General features: G+C 38.3%; 1 protein-coding gene across 1 annotated transcript; it reads right to left on the reverse strand.

The window, feature by feature from the left end:
* Window positions 1-1,040: 1,040 nt before the first annotated feature.
* Window positions 1,041-25,381, reverse strand: IL6ST (interleukin 6 signal transducer). The gene is made up of 15 exons (XM_009894692.1): window positions 25,304-25,381; window positions 23,895-24,206; window positions 21,945-22,077; window positions 20,510-20,670; window positions 20,014-20,165; window positions 17,309-17,468; window positions 10,928-11,010; window positions 9,635-9,854; window positions 8,331-8,507; window positions 7,515-7,616; window positions 6,867-7,013; window positions 5,851-5,991; window positions 4,471-4,567; window positions 3,014-3,095; window positions 1,041-2,164 (listed from the first exon to the last, which is right to left on the reverse strand). The coding sequence occupies exons 1-15, from the start codon at window positions 25,377-25,379 to the stop codon at window positions 1,439-1,441; spliced, it is 2,769 nt and encodes a 922-aa protein (XP_009892994.1). The 5' UTR covers window positions 25,380-25,381; the 3' UTR covers window positions 1,041-1,438.
* Between the last annotated feature and the right edge of the window lie 321 nt (window positions 25,382-25,702).

Genomic DNA, 25,702 nt, shown 5'->3' on the forward strand with positions numbered 1-25,702 from the left:
AACCCCATGTTTTATTCTCACAACACAGCATTTAGTGTTTTGAATTAAGGTTTTAGTGTCAGATTAGAAAGCTGACTAGACTAAGTTAAGGTTAAAAAAAAAATAATCTAAAAGAGTGCCATAAAATGCCTAGTTATCACTGGAGAAGGGGTTTATTTTAATGTAATTTCACTTTTCTTTAAACCCTGGTACAGACAGTCTCCAAGAAAAGTATACTCTTCAATAAAATGCAAACTGTATGAAGAGGGGAAAAGTGAGACATAAGGAAAAAGGAATTTTAACAACCACGTTATTTGTGCCTCATGATTGCTAATAGATACATACTACCTGTAATAGTCAAATTCAGGGTGTAGGTTTTGTTTTTTCTTCCAAGAGCTTCAATTACTTCAATGCTTTGATTTTTGGTCTTTTCAGCTTCAAGGAGGTCCTGCGGCATTAGCAGTGAGGTTACAGCACACTAATCGCTGTCGTCAATCAGGAAGAAGGTCATATTCCCTTCCTCCTGAGCCGTTAAAAAAATGGTAAAAACTTACAGCTCATTACTTGCCTCTGAAGCTGTATACAGCAAAGGTGCACTTTAATTAAACAAAGGCAATTTATATGACCAGAGAGGTATGGTATAATCAGACAGTGATCTGGGCAAAAAACCTTTAAATAACTGTTCATCTGTGTTTTCATCTGGATTTTTAAACTTTTGAACATGAGACTGAATTGCTGTGCATCAAATTGCAAGGCACATTTTTAGGCCAGATTAAATAGTTCATGTGCACGCATATCTAAATATAGGCAGAATATCAAGTAATATAGTAGTATTTTGAATCAAGCAATCATGGTGTTTTCTTATTTGCACACCATAGCAAGTTCTATTTAATTTTCCTAATTTTTAAATGGGGATGAACATGATTTGCATGTCTGGTAAGCTGGAAACTGAGATACTGGGCCAAGCCAAAATTCAGAAAGTCGATCAAGCTACTGAAAAATATATGACAAGTATTCTTCCATGTTAGAATACTAAACTTCAGTCTTACTCTTGCACGAAGATGCTCCAAGCAACTAAAGCTGGCTTTTTAGGCTTGTTCACTGTCACAAATCGAAGTATTTCTTCTGGGAGGTCTATTGGCTGATGTGATTAATTGAAACTTGCCATTTTCAATCGTGTAAATCTGATATGACAATTCACAAAAAAACAGGGTAGCACAAAGGCTTGTTCAGCTATCTAGACATTTTGTGTAGTGCATAAAAGTAAGTCTCCAGTAGGTCTGGACTGCAAATTTTCCACAAAAACACAGTCCTTGTTGTACTTTGTCAAATTGCTCTTCACTTAATTTCAGTATTTCTGTCTGCATTCAGATAAAAATACCTAGCTTAATTTATCAGAAACACAGGGGAAAGTGTGAGCAGGCACTAATGAAGGCCTAAACAGAGCCAGTCTCTTCTCTCACTGAGGCATATAGCCCCCCTGTCTCACAGTCTGTGGGAGGTAACTTTTTGGCATTTCATCAGCTGATGGTGGATTTCCTTCCACTGTTTCAGGTCTCATAGTTTGTCCTTCAATACTTGTCTGTAAAACATCTGGCAGAGCATCTTCCTGGGTATTTTTTTCCAGCCCAAGGCTCAACAGCTGTGAACTCTGACCTGAGATCTGCAGTTGCGCAAATCCCACAAGATCCCCCTCATTAGCAGAAGTAATTTGCTTTGTTCTTTCAAAGCACGGCCTGTCTGTGTTGGTTTCATCCTGACCACCATTTTGTTTGAAATACTGCTGTCTCTGTGTTGTACTGTCACCTCCTCCAGCATGATCCTCTGACCTCTCTTCTGAATCTAGCAGTGGCTGAGTCGACTCAGATCTTGAAAAGACTTGTACAGGTGTTTGGTCTCTGTAGCCATTAAGTACTACAGTTGAATACTGTACAGTGCTTGAAGTGTTTTGTGTAGTTTCACCTTCGTCGCTGTCAGACACACTTTGCCTAGGAGAAGACATGCACGAAGATCCTCCAATACCACTGCTGTGCCCTTCTGAAGTACTTTTTTCCTTTTTAAGCAGGTCAAAGGGTTTTAGATCTTGTTCTGAAAAAGACTTCTTGTCCTCAGCTTCTATTTCTACGACGCTTACATCTGTAAAGCTGCCTTCTGGGTATATCTGGTCTTTGGAACTAAAGTTATGCTGAAAGAAAGAGATGGATGTTGCCTAAGAGGAAGGTTAAAAATCAAACCCCCCACTAAATATCTGAATTTTTATTCTGTAATTGTTTTAAGTTTCTTCATGTAAGTTTTCTTCTTACTAAGTTTGGCAGTATCTCGAAAGTATCTGTTACAAAATGAAGGACACAGAATAACTGCATAATAAAGGCTTTGTATTGGAAAGAAAGCTAAAACCATAGTGGATGTGCAAGCTTTGCTCTAATTTTAATTATTCTTAAGAGCCATAAACATAGAACCATTTGCTGTGCAGCACAGGAACATTCTATATAGAGGCCATACATACACTACTCCCAATAACATGTTCAACTTCACAGCACTTCTTCATAGAAGTTTGCCACTGTTTATTGAACAGAATTTGCTATCTCATTCACCCCATATGGGGCATAAATTTTGCTGCCATCTCCTCATCCACGAGTAACTCTTAGAGCTTTATCTCTCATTCATGACTTAACTGGCTAAACTTCAAGGTTTTCAGAATGGGAATCGTGAATTCTGTTTACTTAATCCTGATCTCCTGTGAATGAGTAAAATAATTAGGACTTAACCCTTCTAACTAATAAACTGAATATAATTCACAATGTTAAAGCCTGCTCTATGCTGTGAACTTGTGCTAAGGGCCATGTATTTCCAATGCTGAATCTAGCGATGTAATAATTCTTCTAACCATAGCATATCACAATGTCATGAAATTTAACATCTACTTTTTTTGTCCTTGAAATCCATATGTGCTAGAAGACAGAAGGCTCCCACTGGTTAGTTTATTTGAAACCTTGTGGACTAGGAAGATACAGGACACAAAGATGAGTATTACCTTAGCTGGAACTTGAGGAGACCACTGAGCAATGTTACTCTTGGATGGATCAGGGACAATTGGCCAGATATGCTTTTTAATTCTGTAAAAAAATGAAAAACAGAATAAAATTACAAGATGCACTCCCCAAATTCCTATGTTGATAGCCAGTACTGTATAATCCAGGACACCACTCCCTTACATAGCAATTTTGCAAGAGTATAGCAATTTTGCAAGAGTATTTATTTCCAAATAGGAATGCTTCCTGCACTTTTCTACATCTTCGTAGGAAGCTATACTACTTAGCAAAATACAGCACTGCACTTATAACTCCTCCATACATTAGATGTAGCTATCCAACATAAGGCAACAACAACAAATGGTAACAGTTAGGGAGGGATTTTCACATTTACAGCATTCTAGAGTCAGAGCAACTATGTAGGTAAAGGCCATGATGCATGTCAGTATAAAAATACACCGTTGCGTCTATAAGATAACTACGAGTATCACAGCCATCAAAGTCTACGCCAATTTCACAGCTAAAATAAAGTGAAAATATTTGAAGACAGACTTGTTTGGTCTTTTGTAACTCTGAAATCATAAGTTTACAAATGTAATAACTGTTACTTAACAACCGAAGTTTCTGTAGTTAAATCATCCCCAACCAAACCAAACTTGAACCTGATGCATCTATCCTGCTCTTTATAAACAGACTCCAACAACAGAACCTCTGTAGGAGAACTTTGAAGAACATTGCAAGATGGGCTTTTCAACGGACAACCATTAAGAACAGATTTTAGGAACAGCATGGAGGTCAGAAGGGCACAAAATACTGTCTTTAATTAGAAAGATAGCTGACTGGGGACATGGGAGAAGTGCTACTTCTTGCAATGGAAAACACTTCAGCAATATGCTCCCTGCTAAAGCCACAGACAAGAGCTCTGGAGCAGGAGGAGGCAGGATATTTTCCAGTAGATAGTAAACAGCTACAGAATTTGACTGAGGTTATGCAAGGTAGATAAATAACATGTGAATTGACTGTGAATCTTCATGTTTGGTAACACTGTAATTAAGTAGCACAAATACAACCAGCAAACAGATCTGTGCGTCACAAACTAGGCACCATCATCCTACTCTCATACAACGACTAAGAAAACACAGACACTATATGCTGATCAAAACCCAACAAAGCTAATCCTGACCAACTCTAGCAAGAAAAGCAGGAATTTCCTTGCACAATTGAATCATGGAACATTTAGTTTGTGTGCTAATTGTTAACAGTAAGAAATTAGTACCAGAAGAGGCCCTGATTTCTCCAGGAAAACACGAAAGTGTTTATCACCAATCAATGTATGTGTGTTTTACCACCTTCTTCTGTTCTAACTGCAGAATATTTACTTGTTTGTATTGAATGACTGCCATCTCTGTTACATCCAGAAATGTCAGAAGTATAAGGGAAAGACTTCATTTATACTTACAAGTCACGTTTGTTGAAGCAAAACAAAACTCCAAGAAGCACAATCAACAGGAATGCTAGACACACAGGTACAACTATGGCTTCAATTTCTCCTTTCCCTGAAGAAAGTGAAAAGCAGCAGTTATAGCCCACTTTGGCATTTAAGGAACTCAGCAGCAGCGTACATTCCCAAAGGGACAGGGAGAATCTGAAACTGAATACACCCTCAGTGCTCAGTCAAGCTTCACCTTCAGAAGAACCTCTTCAACATAAGAAAAGAGCCTGTTGCTGAAAACATGAAAAGCTCTGTCCCAGCAATCTAAAGCCTTGCACCAACAAAAAACACAGGTTGCTCTAGAAGCTGTAATACTGATGGAGTAAATAATTTTACAGTTTGGGCAGATATGACAGCAACATCTATATGAATTCATCTGTGGTCCAGGCATTTCAGTGGCCTATTGGCTGCCGTAACAACACCATGGTCAAATATGTAATGTAAGTCAAGTCACTAGTTATCCACCACTTTATTCTGTACATGAAAATATCCTCTCCCTGCAAACACTTAATGTTGCATTACTTTTACGCATTCTTTCCGATGTTATACACATTCTTGAATAAACCTTACAGAATGCTTAGGGAAGATCAACACTACACAGAAAAAAACCAAATCACCTGCTTAATCTAAAGAAGTCATTTCCACAACTAAGTTCAGTTAATGTTGCTGCTCTTACCATTACAAATAGGAAGCACTCTCTAAAGCTGAACGTACAATAAATTTAACTCTTCAAAATAAGTCTCTGTAGAGAACTTGAGCAAACTTTAATAGTGATATGAATGAGAATGAAGAACCTGAGGAAGGGTTGCAAGAATGGCATGTGCTGACTGGCACCTAGATGAGTAGATCAAGATCCCAGCACAGCAGCTCCTCAGGACACCTGTAACAGTATAATAAAGGCCAACCTGACTTCAGATTAAAACAGACTCTGGACTCTTTTAAGACCAGGGTAGAAGCCATCAGATACTAGAAGAGAAGACAAAGGCACCGAGTAAATCCTAATGACTCACACCAAGTTGGGGCAAAAAGAATACTATAACCTGAAGTATACACAAAATACATCCAAAACCAGCATGTTTGCCAACAGAAAAGAACAATCCAGCAGACCTTCAGAGGACAGCTTGTCCTCTGCACAATCAGAATAAATCCTGACTAAACTACCACTTTGGGACTGAGTCCTAAATAGGCTACCTAGATATCACACATACCTTGTGACTGTGACTGCAACTGAAACTTTTTTTCTTTTAAATAAAATCATCTTCCCCTTCCATCAGATCTTGCACAGAGCCTTGTTATACTGTTGCAACATTATTTCCTACTTCTACTAATTGTGCCACTCTTCCTTACCAAATTTTTGTGTAGTAAATGTAAAATCAGGACCACTCCTGCCTCCTTCATCTGTGTATGCCATCATCCGCACAGTATACAGTGTGTCACTGGTTAGAGAAGAAAGGGTATACTCTGTCTTGGAAGGATCCACTGTCACAGCTAAAGAGAAGAAAAAATTTATACTAGTTTCCCGTACAGTTTATTAGAGTTCCACAAACACAGCAGCATTAGGACATCATGTCTTCAGATGCACAAAATACTTGTAGTAGAATGCATGGCTATATGGAAAATAAAACAGACACACAACAACTACAAACTTTTACAAGAAATGCCAAAATTAATTTGTTTCTGTTCAAGTGTTTGAATTTAGTCTCTTTCTCTATGATGTTTTATATGCTAGTTTCATGTGTGGTTTTTTTGTTTAACCCCCACAATGTAGCTACAAACTAAACTAGTAGTAAAGTTGAGGCTTATAGATCTCTAATAAGCAGAATACATGGCTAACTAGAAACAGCTAGTTACTAGAAAAAAACATGGTTAACTAGAAATAACACAAAGTAGGGTAGGCATAAGTAATTGGCCCTTCCCATTTATCTAAACAAAACCTTTTGAGTAGTGCTAGCTCCCTGCCTTATGCCTGGAGGTGATACATACTACTGGGAACTAGGATGCACTTCAAACAAGATGTTTTACATCAGTAATATATTAATCTAGAGCTCCAGGGGGATTAGAAATCCCTTTTTTGTGACCTCAACCTGTATTTTGATAGAAAGAAGGGAGCACAACAGCTGCAAGTCAGCTTTCAGAAACTAAACCCAGTATCCTGTTATACACAGACTGAATGCTCCAAATTCTTTATTAGGTACTTTGCTGTTTGGTATAGAGGATAGCTATGCCTCAGACACCAGGTTTATGTCACCAGAACAGACTGTCAGGCATAATCTACTCTGTATCTTGTTTTTCAGGAACGTGTATTAGGAAGGAGACAGATTGAATACTTCAGTGCCACAAAGCACTTCTCTGCTTTCTGTTACCTGTTTCATTTCCATCAATAGTTTTGTAAAATATGGTGTAACTTCTGATAAATCCGTTTTGTTCATCCACTGTGAGATGGTTCCATGTCAAAACAGCTTCAGCTTTTCCTACTTTTTTTGTCTGAATGGTTGGTCCTTTTGAAGGACCTGTAATGGGAGATAGAAAGATTACTTTCTGTTTGCCACCCTTGCATCCACAAAAGCAGTGTATTGATGGGAACAGAATTTCTACTGTGTAAAAACTTCAATGGTATAGCAGGACAAACTCATTTGCAAAGTGTTATTTTCAGACAACAAAGCAACTCCAAAGACATTTTAAAAGAAAAAATTCCAGCAAAAAGTTTAAGAAAAACGGTAATCAGCAGATCACAGGAAATCTTCAACTGAAGTTATTTAGTGTTGGCTTTATACTTGAAATTTAAAATAAAATAAATCAGCATACAAATTTTACTATACCAATAAAATGACAAACTCATGCAAGTAAAAAAGCAGCATGGGTATTAATAGAAGGGACAAGATCAGTTACGTCAGATGACCCTCAAGTGTAGGACCACTTTTCGTTACGTAGTCCAGATTAAAGCAAAGGTCTCATTATTTTTAGTCAAGAAAGTCAGTTTATGTTCTCCAAGATGACCATTTTGTACTTACGATCCTGTTGAAGATAAGCCTTCACAGACTGTCCACTTCCCTGACCATCAGCATATAGAGGGTACACAGTTATCAAGTAACACTTGAACGGTTTTATATCACCTAATAAAAGGAATTTAAAATGTGTTGTTTCATAGACAGACAAATTCCTCGCCATTCTTCTCATTTACTTCAGATACAATGTTGTGGATTTTGGCCGTTTTATTAGATGCACTTGTATCTAATGCAGCTGAGTATTATTTTTTTTTTTGCTAGAGTTCATTGATATACTGCTCCAAAATATTAACTGAAGGAACAATATAATGGTTCTCATTCAAATATTAAATTTAATAAACAGACTTCACAGAAGTCTGTTTTTTTCTAATTCATTTTAAGTAAAAAGCCTTTATCTGTGTGCAGCACTGAACCCCCAAAATATTGATTTGAGCTACAGATCATAATCTGAAAAGAACTGTAACACTCAAGTTTCATTGTTTGAACTGAAAGAGGGATCAGAGGATTTGATTTTGAAGTAACTCAGCCTTTGCACTATTTTAATGGTTTCCAAGAATGAGAAGACTGAAAACAAAATGCAGATAAAACCCTCACTGTTACATAATATACATTTTAAAATGCAAGATCAGATACAGTTTTGTATTTGACAAAAATATACAGACACTTCTGCAGTCATGATAAACTAACAGAAGCCATCAGCATTATCCCAGATTCTGGTCCTACCATAAAATTCCCGTCAGCATGAGGGTGTTCCTCACTGTGAGAATACTTACTAGGTTTTTAGTGTTCTACAAAGTATTTGCAGGCTTATGAGCTAAATACCTTTTAAGTATGTTCCTTGAATGTTTCCTGGTTCGTTCTGCCATTCTATGATGCAGTCTGAGCTGTTAGACACCAGACACCATTCGATGACATACTTAAGAACATAACTGTCAGGAGCAGTCCACCCTACCCACAACTTGCCGTCTTTAGGTACTGTTTTAACATTCTTCACAGGAGCTGTGATGGAATAAAACAGAAGAGTAATAAATATCGACAGTTCGTCCATTAGATATTTGCAATAATAGATATTGTGTTAAATGTGGATAACTTTTGGGTTATTGTAATGGTGACAATTTGACAGAACCTAATGTAAAGGCCATTTTCTGAAATTTGGAAGCTTACATCTGAATCCTTGTATCAGAGATCCAAAATAAGCAGTATTAGGCTATTTAAAAACTGGAGAACAAACTCAGCTTCTCTGTTCTCAAACGCAGTAAGTTGCCTTATTGAACAGTAAAGAGATTTTTTTTTTCCAAAAGGAAGGGTCTATTTCAGAGAGAAATCAAACCATGAGGTACTTCTAAATTCCCATTCTAATCCTCCCACTCATGTACCTTACTAAGTACTTCTGGCTGCAATGCTACTCTGTTTGAAACACACCCCTAATTTGTTCATGTAATAGTTTCAGAACCTGTGGCTCTCCCTTTGTGTTTACACTAAAAGCAGCATCTGTCCATATACTTATTTTTTGCTTCCTGTCCTGGTAGTTGTTTGGATTGTCTAAACAGAGGCTGGAAGTAAGGAGCAACCAGCCTGCAGTTACTGCTACCACACAATGAAAGGAATGTAATGAAAAGGAACATGAACAGCAGGGAAACAGTGGAAGCAGACGACAAAGCAACCAGGCAAAATACTGAAAATGTGCGAAAGCGAGACTGGGACAAGAGAAGAAAGGGGCTTGGAGGAGCTCAGAAAACAGAAAGAAGAACAACAATGGCAAGGTGGTATATACATGAAGTAAAGAATGCTTCCATCCCCAACACTTTGATTTAAAAACAAAATAAACCAAAACTGCCTGCTATGCTAAGAAAAGAAACAACAGGGAATATAGTGCACAGTAGCTCCAAGGACCAAGAAGAATAGCAAAATAGCACACGTAGCTTCAAATGAACCTGTGAGTACATAAACCCACATGTTCCCTAGTATATAAAAGGTAGCATAATTATAAGGCATAAGACTGTAGATGCATTCAGTAATACTTGAATTATGTGTTCACATAAAAGGTATCATTTTACAACACCAAAGATTTCTTGTAACAAAAGCCATGTAGATGCATTTGAAAAAGACATTACTAAGACACTAACCTTTTGAATTACTTGCTGGGATAAGTAAAACTGATGGAGGCGATGCCCCAACTCTATTACGGGCAATCACAGTCACTTCATAAGTTCCATTTGGCAGCTTTAATGTAAGGTTGGTGGTATTAACATTGTATTTCTCTGGTGGACTGGAGAGAGATGATTTAGCTCTGACAGTAACTTCATACTGCAAGATTACTCCATTGGCTTCAAATGGCTCCAATGCCTGTTAGAAACACATCTTTGATTAAACTGATACTGAAGAAACATGACAATCTTTATTGTCTTTGATGCATAATTTAAAAATCTGAGAGCAAGAGAAGCCACATAGATCAAATAGCTGCATATTTAAGGAAAGCACAAATAACCTGCATTCATTTCTGTAAAGCAGTAACTTCCAGAACTATTTTGGTTTATATCCTCTTTTTCTTGGCTCATAGTCCTACCTAGTAGCTTAATAAAACCTATTCTGTAAAGGCTCTAAACATGCTTTGATAAAACCTGCGTTTTATGTGACTTAACAACATAATGACATAAAAAGAATCTCACATCTTAAGGTGTGTTGAACCCAAATGCAAAACAGCCTGAGTAGTTTTCTTTCACTATGCATGGAAAAATACTTGTTTCTGTGTTACCTAATAACACGTTTCTGTGTAACATTATTAGTTTTTAGATAACTTAAAGGAAATTGTTGAAACTGTAAAGTACAACCAGTTTTCCAATTCTAAGCTAAATAATGTCAGAAGTGGCATGTGGCATGAAAGTTACATTAGAAAATTATGCCATATCAATAAACATGTAACTTCATACAAGTCACCAATCAGTAGAGAAAAGGTAGTAGTAGCCTACTGCACGCAAACGTGCAGTGCTGTATTTCATAAGTTTGGCCTCTGGAATGTCTCTAGGCTTAATGGATTTTGCAACTGGAGTATCCCTGTCCACATAGTGTTACAAAAGTTTTAGGATACTGCAGAAGGCATAACATGAAGGTTTACTTTGTTGAAGTGAAAGTTTCTAATTCCACACACTGCTTAAGGACAGCAAGTCAGGAATATGAAAGTGGATCTGCATACTATGCATCACAGATGTGTGTCACTTAACTGATGGCCTTTACATCTGTACTTTTAGTTTTTCAAAACTGGGTATTATAGTAAGAATATTAAAGTTGCTTCTTGTATCAATAAAACCTGTACTACCCCAGCTATCTACTCAAATTTGTTGAGGTAAATTTTACCACTTAAAACCTCATGTTTTCAAAAGAATGCTCAATTGCTGCAGCAGTTTGTCATATTGCTTTACCTTCCACATCAGATGCACAGTCCAGGAAGCTGGTGAGTGAGATGCATCGATGATCCTCCATATGGGTGGTCCTTTAGATGGTTCTGATGAAAGAAACAATGCTTAATAGAAGAAATATTTCTATTTAATGTGTTTGAATTCATCCTTCAACTATCACTAGACGCTTACCCCCCCCCCCCCCTTTTTTAATAAAAGCGTATACAAAAAGCGTTTCCTTAGTTCACAAAAGAAAATAATGCTTGGTATATTAAGAGGAACAGCTGCATAGAAACATTTCCTGAAGGGATGAGCAGAACACCAGTTCTGCTCTGAATGCACAGTATCAAAGTAACTGACAGTCACCATGCTGAGCATCTGCAACAATGGGCTGACGATGACAGTGCTGACTGAGACATGATCAAACCTACACTGCACAGCCTGTGTCCAGAGGCACAGCCCCACATGTCTGTATACAGCAAACCTTGCTATGGTCTATAGCTGCAGCACCCTCCCTACCTCTCAAACCACCTAAAAAAGAAAAGCGCAGAAAAGTTATCAAGGAGACAAATTTCTCCTGCAGAAATTCCTCAAGTTTCTTATATCCTTTATGCTAAACACTGTAACAGAACTGCAGGACTTTTGTACAATACTACAACACTTTCTGGCATCAGTACTGTAAAAAATACAAGTAGTATATTCACTACAAATTTCATTTCAAAGTAGAACGAATCAATCTATTACAGTGCACAAAGCAACAAAAAGCAGCCAATCCTTTGTGAAGGCCTTAGCCCTAAAAGAAAGATTATCTTAAAATGGATTTGCATTTATAATCTTGCTGGACTGTATTTTCTCTGGGAGCTCTTTTATTGCATTTTTTTTAAGTTAATCATTACAAGTTTTTGGCTCTTTTACCTCCAAAAGCCAGTATCGAGTCTACAGTGTACATCTGTCTCTTATGCTTTACATCAGAAAGGAAGGAGAACCAGGAATTGGGGCAAACAATCTTAATCTCATTTTTCAGTTACATGAAACAGAAGTAATTGTACATCTTGCCTAATATAGATCATGAATGCAACATGACCTGCCTCATGTTCATTTCGTACCATAACACTTTTTTTCTGAGGCTAAAATAAGACATGGGCACTTAATCACTAAAAGCAGTATTTTTGCAAAGCCAGTCACCAGAGCAGAACAGCAACACAGCCTAAATAGGCAGGAAGTCCTGAAATCCTCATTGCTTAGGTTAAGATAGTAACCACAGAAAACAAAACCATACTGTCATTAGGAGTTGAAAAGAAGGGACTAGAATATTAAAAGAACAGTTTACAGTATCTCCCCCAGATAAAGTAAATTTTGCATTGAGCTGAAGCAATGCCGTTACGTACATATAAATTCCATTTTGTGTAAGCAAGTAGGGTATACACCACATTCTCTTTCTTATTTCTCCAATATAAGATGACATGTGAATTCAATCAGAACTCATTACTGGCAACTCAGGATAAATAAGGATTTCTCATCCAGTGCAGTTCAGCTCCAAGCACAAAGCTACATTTTGACAATGAAACCTGGATTTCTTTAACTGTGTTTAAAGACATGCACTGAAACGATGCACTGAACAGACTGCTTAAGAAGAGGGTGCCTTGGAAGGCAGTAAAGAACAGATAGGATATTACAGAAAGGAGAGCAGGAAGAGTGCAAGCAGGAAAGGCTAAAGCACGTTAAAAAAAAATAAAAAAAAATAATCAATCAGGCTGACTTAGAAGCTAAACAGATATCACAAAGTATTCGCAGTAGTCAGAGGGAAGAACAGATTTACTAGTGGTATCCAGCATACAACCAGAAGGTCCATTCATTGGCTCTATATGGGGTAGGAACAGTATAGGCCAGAAACAAAGCCGATCTTGCAGGCTATCAAAGTAGAAATGAAATTGAAACGAGCTCAAGCTACAGTAGTTTTACTCCTCACAACCCTAGAATTGGAAGAGAAAAGTTTCTAATTGATAATAACCAAGTTCCTGGAAAAAGAAGACATAAAATCCCCACATACTTTAATTCTCTTTAAAGTCAGGAATCAGCAAGTGATTCCCAAATACTGCTGCTACTGATGATTCAGGAGGAAACCAAACAGGCTTTTAAAATCAAATCCCTTTGAGGGTGACTTATTAATTCTAGAATCCCCAGAAATCACAGTGGATATTACTGTAAAATACCCAGCTATGCAGCAAACCTGGTCTGCTGGATACAAAGACTCTTGGCTCCGTCACTATTTGGTGGTACGAAAGAGGTTTCCTGGTAAGGATTAGGTAGTAAAACAATTGCCAAAAGATTTCAAGATTGCCAGAATGCTTGCATTACTTTTCAGCATTGTGACTGTGCATTTGTGACTTTACATTTAAGGATTCCACTGAAACTTCACTTGATAGTTACAGTACTTAGCATCTGGAAACATAACACTTGTATAAAACCCTACAGAACTACAGAATTATACCTTCCTGACTATGGCAATGGTAAATACACCTTTATCTTAGTAGCTTGCTACTGAGACAGACACAAGTCTTTTGAATGCAGAAGGCAAACAGGTATGGTATCTTCTGAGATATGGGCTTAACAGTCTTAGAAAAAGCACAACATCTAAAAGTCAGTTTTATATTTTCATTGAGGGTATTACTAATGGTATAAATAACTTAAGGGTCCAGTGTCTGCTTGTTTCATTTAATCTTTGCAATAGGCAACTGTACAGCAAAAATTGATGAATAAAATTTCAGTACAGGTTTTGCCAAAATTGCAACATGAAGTCCTTTGTCTGAGCCTAACTCTTGGTAGAAAAAGGATCGGGAACTATAGACCTCATAAGCTCCTTTCCAACTAAAGTTATCCCACCATCCTATAAATTTGCAAGTCTGTCTAGGCATTTGCAAGATGTGACCCCACTTCTGGTAAGCAAACACAGAACAGTAAGTTATTTTACTGTCAACTTATTGCTACAATAGCAAAAAATGCTAACCAATTAGCAAGCAATGCAGAAAAAGCATGACTACCCTGTTATCATTAGGAAGGGTAGCTACAACAATTTGTTAAAATGCCATTCTACCAGCAGAAAGCAGACTGTATTTACATTTGCACTGTATCACAACTAATGGCACAAGTATTTCTCAAAAGCTTACTGCACACTGGAATTAGTTCATTTTACCTTTAGCAAGAAATTTGATACTAATGTAGGGTATTCTGACACCAATACAGGTGTCAGAACATATTCAAGACGATACCAGACAGCACCTCTCAAGCTTGTATTAAAGACATTAAGTTAGTTCCAGTCCAGCCTAAAGTCAGCCATTTAGATGAATGACAAAAGGAAAATAGACCACAGAAATGTAAGTTATACAAAGCCAGGGGTTTTTATTTGGAGAGCAAATTGAAAGGCTAAACACATAGGTCTACGTTGTGTTTGTATATGCACTGCATGTATTTTTGTTCTGTTAACGGAAAATGTAAGAATCCACTATTTGAGAACAGGATTTTTTTCATACTGTAACAAATGCAGGGGTGTGATTTTAATACCAGTGTTCTGATAATTACTGCTCAATTGTTATTGTGCAACTTTATTTTGTCAAAGTTTACAGCTGCTGCAACAATTGCTAAGTCATGAAATGCTGCAAAACAAAACAGCCAAACAAAATAAAAAAAAAATCAGTAACAAAAATCTAGACATATTCAACTAATGGTTTTGGCACAATTCAGTGGCACAAGGCACAGCTCTATACTTAAGAACAAACTTGCAGGAGAGCCTCTCTAGTGGGGAAATACAGCAATGACTTCCATCAGCTGCAAATCATAGTAAATTCATAACACAGTGAGTTGCAGTTACTTAATGCCACAGTATATTTCAAACAATGCATGTGTTCGTGAGCAACTGGAAACCGTCAATGAAGTTAGAAAACATGCTGTGGAATGCAGTGGACACAGATCTCAGAAGACAGAGTGACATAAAAGTCTCAGTGCTGCTGTCCTGAAGGAATATGAGTGAGACTGAGGGCGATGCAGCAGACTGCAGAACGTACAGCTCAATGGAGGTAGACATCATAACAGCTGACTGGAGCATCACAAGGAGTTGAAAGGCCAGCCAAGCTGACGAGCTGGTTGTAATGCGAACAGATTGGTGCACGGCAGTAACTTTGCAATGCTGAGGGTTTGTTCCACAAAGCAGTGAAGGCTGACACTTGACTGAGGCTCTTAAAAAGTTTTTTTTTTTTTCCCCAGGGCTGTGAACTTGAAGCTTAAACTAGCTTTTTGCTGTGTTTCGTATATCTTAAGTAGTAATTGGTTTATAGTTTGAAATTATATACATCCTGCTTGCAAAGTCTTTGTGCAAGACTAAACAAATACTGATCCCAAAGAGCTGAGGCTGGTAAGAAGTTTTAATCATTAAATCATGATCGCAACAATTTAATTCCTGTACCTGCAAAGGGACAGGATATATTACAAGTCCAGATCTACAAGATAACAACTGCAATGACTATGTCATCAAGAAAGGGAACTGTAAGGAAATAGTGATTTTTGTGTTTAAATATAGCCAAAATAAAACCATTTCCCATTTCCTACACAGACTCAATCTTGCTTCAAGTCAGCAGTTTATAGATGGCATTCTCTTTCTTACATCTCCCACAGTAACAACGATATCAGTGATGAGCAGCAAGACTCTTGATTGCTGTGTGTAGACTGTTGTAAACAAGTGGGTACAAGAGTGCAGAGGTAGCTGTGACTCTGACAAGCAAGAAAGCATTGCAGATTCAGAATACCCTGGGAAAAGTTGAGTAAACCAGAGTATTTTATTTAAACACTTTGCTGTGGAAAGAAAAGGCTACATTTCCCATGTGCATGTTATTTCATATCATTACTTTACTAAGTTTGTGATTAAGTCTATGTATCTGTATTGGGTTTGCACAGCAAGGTTTTGGTAGCAGAGTGGCTACAGGGGTGACTTCTGCGAGAAGCTGCTAGAAGCTTCCCTTGTGTCTGACAGAGCCCATGCCAGCCAGCTTCAAGACAGACCTGCTGCTGGCCAAGGATGAGCCCATCAGCAATGGTGGTTGCACCTCTTAACATAGTTAAGAAGGAAAAAACCGAATCTGTGCACCAGCAACCACAAGACAGGAGTAAGAGAAACAACTATGTAGAAACCAAGGTCAGTGAAGAAGGAGAGGGGAGGAGATGCTCCAGGCACTGGAGTAGAGATTGTCCTGCAGCCCATAGTGAAGACCATGGTGAGGGAGGCTGTCCCCCTGCAGCCCAGGGAGGTTAAGGGTGGAGCAGGTATCTACCTGCAGCCCATGGAGGACCCCACATCAGAGCAGGCGGATGCCCTGAAGGATGCTGTAACCCCACAGGGAACCCACGCTGGAGCAGGCTCCTGGCAGGACTTGTTGCTCTGTGCGGGAGAAACTGTGCTGGAGCAGTTTGTGAAGAACTGCAGCCTGTGGGAAGGACTCACACTGGAGAAGTTTGTAGAGAACTGTCTCCCATGGGAGGCATGCCATGCGGCAGGAGGGGAAGGAAGGAGCAGCAGAGACATGTGATGAACTGACCACAGGCCCCATTCCCTGTCTCCCCCTGTGCCACTCCGGGGGAGGAGGTAGAGGAGTGAAATTGAGTCTGGGAAGAAAGGTGGAGTGAGGTGAAGGTATTTTAAGATTTTGTTTTTATGTCTCATTACCCTACTCTAACTACTAATTGGCAACAAATTAAACTAATTTCCTCAAATCAAGTCTGTTTTGCCTGTGATGGTAACTGCTGAGCAATCTCCCTGTCCTTATCTTGACCCACGAGCCTTTCATTATATTCTCTCTCCCCTGTCCAGCTGAGGAGGAGGAGTTATAGAGCAGCCTTGGTGGGCACCTGACATCTAGCCAGCATCAACTCTCCACAGTACCCTAATATGACTAAAATCTTTTGTTTCATACTTATTGATGCTTGTTCACCTATGAATTTATCTAACAGCCAAGCTGTTCATAAACTAAGGCAGTCTGTCAACCGAAAAGAACTTTCACAAAGGCAGAACAGATCCTATTACAAAGGATAACCTTAAGAACAAAAAACAAAAAAAAGCCTACATCTCTTCTAAAAACTTTGAGAATATAACTTTCTGTGAAGAAAGATTTTCTTCCCTACCTCCTGTTTTAGCTGTTTTCAGGGAGCACCTCTGGACTAGCTTTATGGGAAGCTATTCTCATGCTCCTTGGAATGCCTGGGTCAAGCTGGCCAGTATTCCAAGGAACTCAGGAGAGCCTTGTTGCACATATGATCAAACAGTTCAAGCAAGTATACAAAATTTCAGCTGGCTATTGCCAAATTGCTGAGCACTCACTCATTTTGAAAGTCAATGACCTACTTCCACATATTACTTACTATCTTCAGTGGTGATCCCAGTTTTCTCTTCACTCCAGTCACTCCAGTAGCCCACTCCATCTTCCTTCATGCAACGAATTGAAAAGACATACTCTGTGTAGGGTCTGAGCCCTTGAACACTGAATGAAGTTCTTGGTGAAGCTGTATCTTCAGGTGGAACCTGTAAATGGATGAATGATTTTAGAGGCACTGATGAAAAATTGTAAAGCTGAGTTCTGTGCTACTACAGCTCCCACCCATCCAAGAGGGCTCCCCACCACATACACACACAATACAAACAACAGTTTTTTCTCCCCTCTTATTTCCAAAAGCTTCAATTCTCAACTATGGTTTGGTAAGGGAGCAGTCATATTTGTGTGTATTTACCAGGTATAATACAATACATACACTAGAATAGGTAAGCAGCTATCTCAGGACAAGGCTTCATATTCTGTTTTCATTTTTAATTAGTTTATGTCTACCTCTCCTTCCTTCCCATATAATTCCTCTACTTGCGGATCTGTAATATCCCACCTCACATTTCAGAATTTTGCCAGGTTATCTACTTGATTGACTGCAAGATACCTGTGCTAGAAGCCTCCTATAAAACTAGAGAATCCAGGATGATTGCTTCCACTGAAATAGAACAGTGTTTCTTAACTGACATTGGAAATAGTTTGCTTTAGAGTACTTTATACCTTTGCTAAGAAATGAGTTTATTTTCACAAGACCTTTCCTTTATCTTAGATTAGCAGCCGAATGCCAGAAAATATTCTTACTGCATATGCACAGAAACAGATGTATGATGCAGATAATAGATAAATGTAGGCACACACACACTGACCCCCTTACGTTGTTCCAGTTGCAATTAAGGAATTTTTATTGTGAGCCACCCTGCAAGAGGCTGGGTGGCTGCAGATTAAACACATCTGCAGGACACTAAAGAGGTTAATCCTGAGTGCAAAGAATTGTCCAAGTAGTCAAATTTTACCACAGCTAAGCAAGCTCAGCTGTTTTCAAAGTTACTATTTCAATAGTCTTGTGCTCATGTTAAAAGGGCAAGACAAGTTAAAAGGACTAATAAGACAATGTATCACCAGATCCTGGAGTTGCAGAATAAGCTGTGCAAGACAGTGCTCTTTAAAATATCAATACAGCTGACCTTAATAATTAATCTCTGCATCTAAAGCAGAAACAGTTCCTCCAAAGAAATACACTACATTAGTGACAAGCAGCTGCGTTGCGCTACCTGCTTCAAACACAGTATTTTGTTAACTCAGAAGCAGTCTTTCTTCCAACAAGTCAAGAAATTCAGAATACTTTTGGGCATCTGTACTGAAACAGAAGATGGGAAGAGTGTTTCTGGAATACTACTGCTCTGAGAGGAGGCTTAGAGAAAGGCAAAACGGAGAGGTTGTTGAAAATGTCCACAGAGTGATGCACAAGAAAAAACCCGGAAGTGCTGATGACGTGAACGCATTATAGTGCACTACAGGTAGGGCATATTCCTTACTCTTCTCCAGTTCCTTGACTGCATCAGCCTTAAGGAATGTATGCAGGACAACCATACTGTATAGAATCATAGAATCATTTAGATTGAAAAAGACCCATAAGATCATGTAGTCCAACCATAAACCTAACACTGCCAAGTCCACTGCTAAACCATGGCCCTAAGTGTCACATCTACACATCTTTTAAATACCTCCAGGGATGGTGACTCAACCGCTTCCCTGAGCGGCCTGTTCCTATGCTTGACAACCCTCTCAGTGAAGACATTTTTCCTAATATCCAATCTAAGCCTCCCCTGGTGCAACTTGAGGCCGTTTCCTCTTGTCCTCTGCCTTGTTACTTGGGAGAACAGATCTACCCCCATCTTGCTACAACCTCCTTTCAGGTAGTCGTAGAGAGCAATAAGGTCTCTCCTGAGACTCCCTTTCTCCAGACTAAACAACCCCAGTTCCCTCAGCTGCTCCTCATAAGACTCGTGCTCCAGACCCCTCACCAGCTTCATCACCATTCTCTGAACACATTCCAGCACCTCGATGTCTTTCTTGGCACAAAACTGAATACAGTATTCAAGCTGTAGCCTCACCAGTGCTAAGTACAGGGGAACAGTTACTCCCCTAGTCCTGCTGGCCACACTATTTCTGACAGAGGCCAGGATGCTATTGACCTCTGTGGCCACCTGGGCACACTGCTGGCTCATATTCATCAGGCTGTCAACCAACACCCCCAGATCCTTTTCCTCCAGGCAGCTTTCCAGCCACTCTTCCCCAAGCCTGTAGCATTACATCCAGTTGTTGTGACACAAATACAAGTACAGCAACTTCAAAAAAGCATACCAGCACTGTACAGTGTTTGCCCATGCCTTAAATGGCATTTGGCTCAGTAGTTTTTCATGTTCCTGGGAAGATGAAAGTTTTACAAGTGTTCCAGGTGTTGTACATACAGAATAAAATTTCAAAATAAACATACTGCAACATGATGGGGAGGACAGCAGAGAAGTCCGCAAAGAAAATACAAGGTCACTGTACTCTAAATTGTGTCAAAAATCCCTAGACCACAGCCTCCCCAAACAGGCCAGATAAATTACCTTGGGAGGCCACATAAGGCCTAAGGATAATAAAGTGAATCCTCTGAACTGCAGCAGTGAGGGAACAACTTCTGCAGTTTGACAAATGGGTGGGTTACAGCAGAAGAATTACAGGGGACATCAGTAATATTACCTGCATCCAGTTTGTGTCACCAATGGTCCTATAGCGAATATTGAATTTTAGCTTCATTACAGCTCCTGAAATCCGATTCTCCCAGGAAAGCTTCAGAACAGTAGGCAGTATTCCTGAGTTGACTGATAAGTTGCGTGGAGGCAGAGGTTTAACTAGAAGAGAAGGAGTTACAGTCAACTCTACAGCTGTATTTTATCATGCCTCTAGCAATTGGTACACTATGCTGTAACACTACCATGAAAGCCTTTCACAAGCTCAAATGGTTGCTATTTCACACTAGTTTCTAAAGTGGACTACTCAACAAGAACTTGCTATCTGAATTGTGATCAAATCTCTCACCTCCCTTACTTTTGTTCAGCGCAGTTCAAGTTCTAGTCAACAATATTTTGGCAGTATTAATTTCTATAGTGAAGAAACATTAACATACCAATTCAGCAATATGGACAGAAGCAGCAGTTATGTACTACTAAAGCTTTATTAAGAGGCATATAGTTACCAATCTCAACGGGATCAAGAACAAGAGGATCAGATTCAGCCTTCCCAAGAGCATTTGCTGCTTCTACCCAGACCTCCAGGTTAACAAAGAACTGAACATCAGGAATTGTACAAGAATTGTTTACATCTTTTGGTATACAGTCAGGAAAGTTCTCATGTGGCCTAAACGAAAGAGAAGGAAAAACAAGGTATAAGGCAGTAAGTTTGGTTTCCTTTAGAGAATCTTCTTAAGTAGATCAGAGTGATCAATCAGTTTAGCTCATATGTCTCCCCTCTGCCATTATCTTTGCAAGCAGAGGGGTGAAAAGGTGAAGAGATTAGAACAGCTTGTTCAGCCACAAATGCATGATTGCATTAGAATAGAAATGAGAATAAAAACTCTTGACTTCAAGTCACATAACTTCAAAAGCACAAGCCACAGTATAGTAACTATGAAGTTGTATAAAAAAGCCTGACAGCTTAAAGATCAGGTATGGATACATTTAATCAAAAGCAATATGGCTAGTAACTAGAGGTGTATTCATGCATTAAAAGATGTAGTCAGTATTACCTGAATACCCTTCAAGAATACAGTGGTACAGCTGCAACACATCATCTGTTCACAATCTTCCACTACACTAACAGCAGATAGTTCTAGGGGCATCAGGAGAGTTGCAAAGCATTAAGTTTTTCCACCTATCCACACATTCTACTACCTTTGGTACCAAAACACTTGAGCAGAATGGGGTAAATGGAAAGCTGCAGGCAGTCATTCCTGTCTCCAGAGCAGAACAACAATTCTGCCCACTCCATTTTAAACTACAAGAGACCATTTGAAGAGTTTGAAAAATACTGAAGTTAACTTGCTTTCACAGGAGAAATACTTTTGCTGAAGCTTTCATGTTAGGATTAATTGTGGACAAACAACATTCTGAGTTCTTGGGAAGTACAAAGTAGATAATACCTCTACAAAATCCAGTCACTATATGTTGGTTTCTCTACTTAGAATCACAGAATGATTTGGGTTGGAGACACCTTTAAAGGTCATTTAGTGTGACTCTCCTGCAATAAACAAAGACATCTTCTACTTGTTTACAATGGGATAGAACATTCATCATGGAAAAACCTAATACACATAATTTGGGTCTAGCCAGCTAATGATTAGGTGTATTGTACTCAAGCCACACTAATAGTGTGTGATCATATGAATGGAAAAAATATGGAGACAGCTGTTACCTCAAAACAAGTGCAGCAGCAAAATTCTAAGTCTGACTTAGAATTCTTTTAAATGTAAACTTCTTTAACTCTTCCCTTTCCCCCCAAATAGACAGCAATGCTTCAGAAAACTGGATATAAGTTAAGAACTCTTCCAAAGTATCAAGGAATTGCAAGGAAGTTTGGTTTAGCCTACAAATATTCTTCAAAGTTATTCAGATATTCTACACAGTGCTACTTACCATCTGTATTTCAACCTAAAGTGAGTGTCCAGGAATGTAGGCCTTCCAGGGTTCCAGGTACAAGTCATAGGATAAGTGAGTTTTGATACCTGATGCACAATGCAACTTAAGTTCTTGGGCTTCTCTGGGGGCACTGTACAGAAAGTTAGCAATAATTAATCTATATACACATTTCAATCTAGTAAAAATCATGCTAAGTGTACCATCAGAGCAATTTCAGCAAACTAAGTATTTAGTCAGATTTATTTCTAACAAAGGGGGCAAAAAGTGCTAGATGTCTTCCATTGCTGGAAGGCAAGAAGCTTAACCAGCTGCTCTGAGAAACAGTAAGCTGTATAAGAAACAATCACCTGACAGTAAAGAACAGCAGATTTCTCATTCTTTCAGGCAGAAAACCAGGTATCAACCACCACTCATTTAAATCTATTTTAATTCACACAGAAAAAAATGCTAATGAACACTACAGCTGGATTTGCATATGCTGATTTTGCCAATAACCTGAGCTCTAAAGCAATTGTGATAGGTCTGTTCTCCCCCAACTGAGCTATGGAAGAAGGATGCTTTAGCTGCAGACGCCTATGAGAAAGATAAGGTATCTTCATCAATGAACTTCAGTAGTGTGTAAGAAACTTTTTCAGAGTGTGGCTGAACTATTTCTTTTTCCCTTTTAAGTTCAAATTGTAGCACACAGGTTTTTTCTAGCTTTTAGAATATCACTATTTACAAGAGTATAATGTACTTAAAGAATCTTATTTCCTTTCAAGCAGAATGCTATTTTCAACAGAACTCCCTTATGAACCTCATAGTTTTTTTCCTGAATAGTTGTATTCTTCAAGCCTATTATTTTCATTGTTTACAGAATTCTTCTTTAATTGAAAGCATGAAAATACAGTAGCTTTAAATATAAATGCATCTTAAGATTCATATGTGAGTTACAAGTATCAGATGTTATCTGTACTGTCATTCAGTTTCCCATCTTAGGATATTGTATCTGTCCTCACCTTTCCATCTATTTTGCCTGTCACATCTTTTCTGTTAAGACATTTACTCCTCGGAAGTTGAAATAGAAGACATTTGTTTTTTATGTGAAAGCATTTTGTAACTCATACTAAAACCACATTAGTTTAAATTGCAAACTCAAGCCAGCCTTTTGTACACAGACTATGCAACAACTGTAATGCCTTTTGCCAACGCTAGGAGACAACATAATTCATCAGCCATTCATACTCCACTACTAAGGCCACTTGGAACACTTATAAATGTTCCACTAATTAAGAAGTACTGTATTAAGTTATTCATGTTACTTTCTCAAGACATCAGTCTTGTCTCAAAGAGCACTTGCTCAGAACTATGCAAATACTATCATGCTTGAACAAGGAAAGTTTATAATTAGTTGAAAATATTTTCTTATATATACAGGTAGAGTAATCCAAGCAGTATGTTCCATCCTTAAGGCAGTTCAGGTTAGCTTTAGTGATACAGATGGACTAAATATTTCTCAGTCCATTAATGAAGAAAATATTAATTTCATAGTGTTATTATGAAAGCAGGACACATGAGCTTATTGAATTTCCTTGAACACTGAAACAGAAGCGAGAAGTAAAAGTGAGTTTGTTTCCCAGGACCCATTTCAGTTAAATTCACAGCTTTACATAATTTAAATCTTCTTGCTTCAAGATTTTTTGTGTTTCTGTTTTCTTCCTATTTCAACATGGAAATACTCCAGAGTATTTTCAATATTTTTTTTTTTAGAAAACTTTATTGTATGCATATTTACCAGCTTTGATGGCATGTAATTTGACAATATTTTTATACAATTATCCAGGAATTGAGGGAATGGAAATAAGTGTCTCAAAATGTGCACACTTTCTATTGTTTACATTCTCTTCCCTGTTTCTCAGAAGCAATCTTCTTAAGACCAGAATAAGAAGCAAGAAAAATGGTACTTACAGCCTATTGTGACTGCAATTCCATAAATGTTCTGCTCAATCTGTCCATCTGCTAAAATGTTGCATGTCAGAGGAGTAGCTAGTGAAGAAGTGTCATTAAATGTGACACTGGAAACTGTTCTGTTTATTTCACGATACTGTTCTTTAGGTACCACTTTATTTTTAATCTTCCAGATAATTTGATTAGCGTAGATATTGCCGAAGTCAAGACAACTCTCATTCAAAATACATAATGCTGTGAAATTGGAACCAAGGGCCAATACAGGAGACTCTGGGATGATGTGACCACATGACTGTACAAGTCCACCTGAAACTAAAAAGAAAAAGAATTGCATCTTTATTAAAAACTACAGAGCGTTCTATAATCAATATTGCTGATACAACACTAGTGTAATGTTAAAAAGACTACATATGTCTAAGCAAGAAATGAATTAGTTACTTGACAGTTACAAAACTGAAGTGCATTAGTGGATCACCAAGTAGATTTAAGGGGCAAAACCAGTGTAGTGTTCCCCACGCTTTGCAAAAGTGTTTTACCAAGCCAGAAAAGCTCTGTTAATAAACAGGAGCTTTTAGAAGGAAAAGAGAGTCAAGTATTGAATGTTTAGTATGTTTTGAAGGTGGAAGGTAACACATTTGAGGTTACTCTTGCAGTTGAAAAGGTATCTTCTGTTGACAAAGTTAACAACAAAAAATTGGGATAACTGCACCTTTGTTGTGGTGGACTAGTTTTACAAGAATTGCATGCAAACAGTTAAAGCTTCAGTGTGTATACTACAAGCATATTTGGGAATTATAGTGAACTCTGCACATTTGATAGCACTCTTTGCAAAGGAACTTCCAGACAATAAAATCGTGATTACTGCTACAGAGGCACATAAAAAGTGTCAAGTTTTAAAGACAAAATAGATGACTGAAATACTGTCTTGAATCAATAGCCATACTAAACATCCTGAGGATGACCATTTGCTACACAATAGCAGTGGCCCACAGCTCTAACTTGATCATAGAGCCTACTAACACAGTTCACTGGTAGCTTATTGCTTCAACAGTGTTTAGTCTGACCAAGACATGCTTTCATTTAGGTACCATATGGTATATGTGACATTAAACATCATTTTGCTACATTAACCATCTCCAGTGATGTCAGTGGAACCAAAACAACCTTCCACTGACCAAAGTCACTCTTTGCTATCTCCGTACACAGATGAGCAATGAATAGAAGCAGAAGTATCAACTTAATGTGTATTTTACCATAGTATTAAGACTACAGACTAGGTGTCTTCATCATGATACACCTTGCTTTCTGCCCCCAACCCACAAGTATCTAGGCAAAAAGCAAGTATGTGCTTCAAGCATCCGATTAAAGAAGTTCTGCAAGTCTCTTCTGTTTGAGACTGCAAGTCTTACCTTCAAGAGTACAAATATTCAAGAGGAGATAAAAGGCATGGGCCACCCAGTTCCACCCAGAAAACATGCTGCACATTATTCCTGTAAGAGAGAAAGATATATATTTTTTAAATTTAAATATTACTCTTCACTTTAGATCACTGTCAGATTCAGACTTGTATTTGATCTATGACAATTTCTTAGGTATGCCCATTTACTTTCCCGAAAGAGTTAGTATATTCTCACTCTAGAGAAGGAATGGGCATACTGTTTCCATTTTACTCACTGCTAGGACAAAATCCAATGTCTACTTAAGTCAACTGATGCAGTTTAAAGCCTCTTTAGTTACAAATTTAAGAAATGCATCAGCTTAAGGTTTTTGTGTCATATATGGAAACACTTCACTGCTACTTCTGTGGG

Source organism: Charadrius vociferus, unplaced genomic scaffold (assembly GCF_000708025.1).
Source record: "Charadrius vociferus isolate BGI_N301 unplaced genomic scaffold, ASM70802v2 scaffold450, whole genome shotgun sequence".
Classification (NCBI taxonomy): domain Eukaryota; kingdom Metazoa; phylum Chordata; class Aves; order Charadriiformes; family Charadriidae; genus Charadrius; species Charadrius vociferus.

Coding starts and splice junctions, on each gene's coding strand:
- IL6ST (XM_009894692.1), bottom strand. CDS start 25,379: ATGTGCAGCATGTTTTCTGGGTGGAACTGGGTGGCCCATGCCTTTTAT. Junction 20,166..20,509: donor TCTTGATCCCGTTGAGATTG/GTAACTATATGC, acceptor CTTCTCTTCTAG/TTAAACCTCTGCCTCCACGC. Junction 7,617..8,330: donor TCAAGGAACATACTTAAAAG/GTATTTAGCTCA, acceptor TCCTTTTATTAG/GTGATATAAAACCGTTCAAG.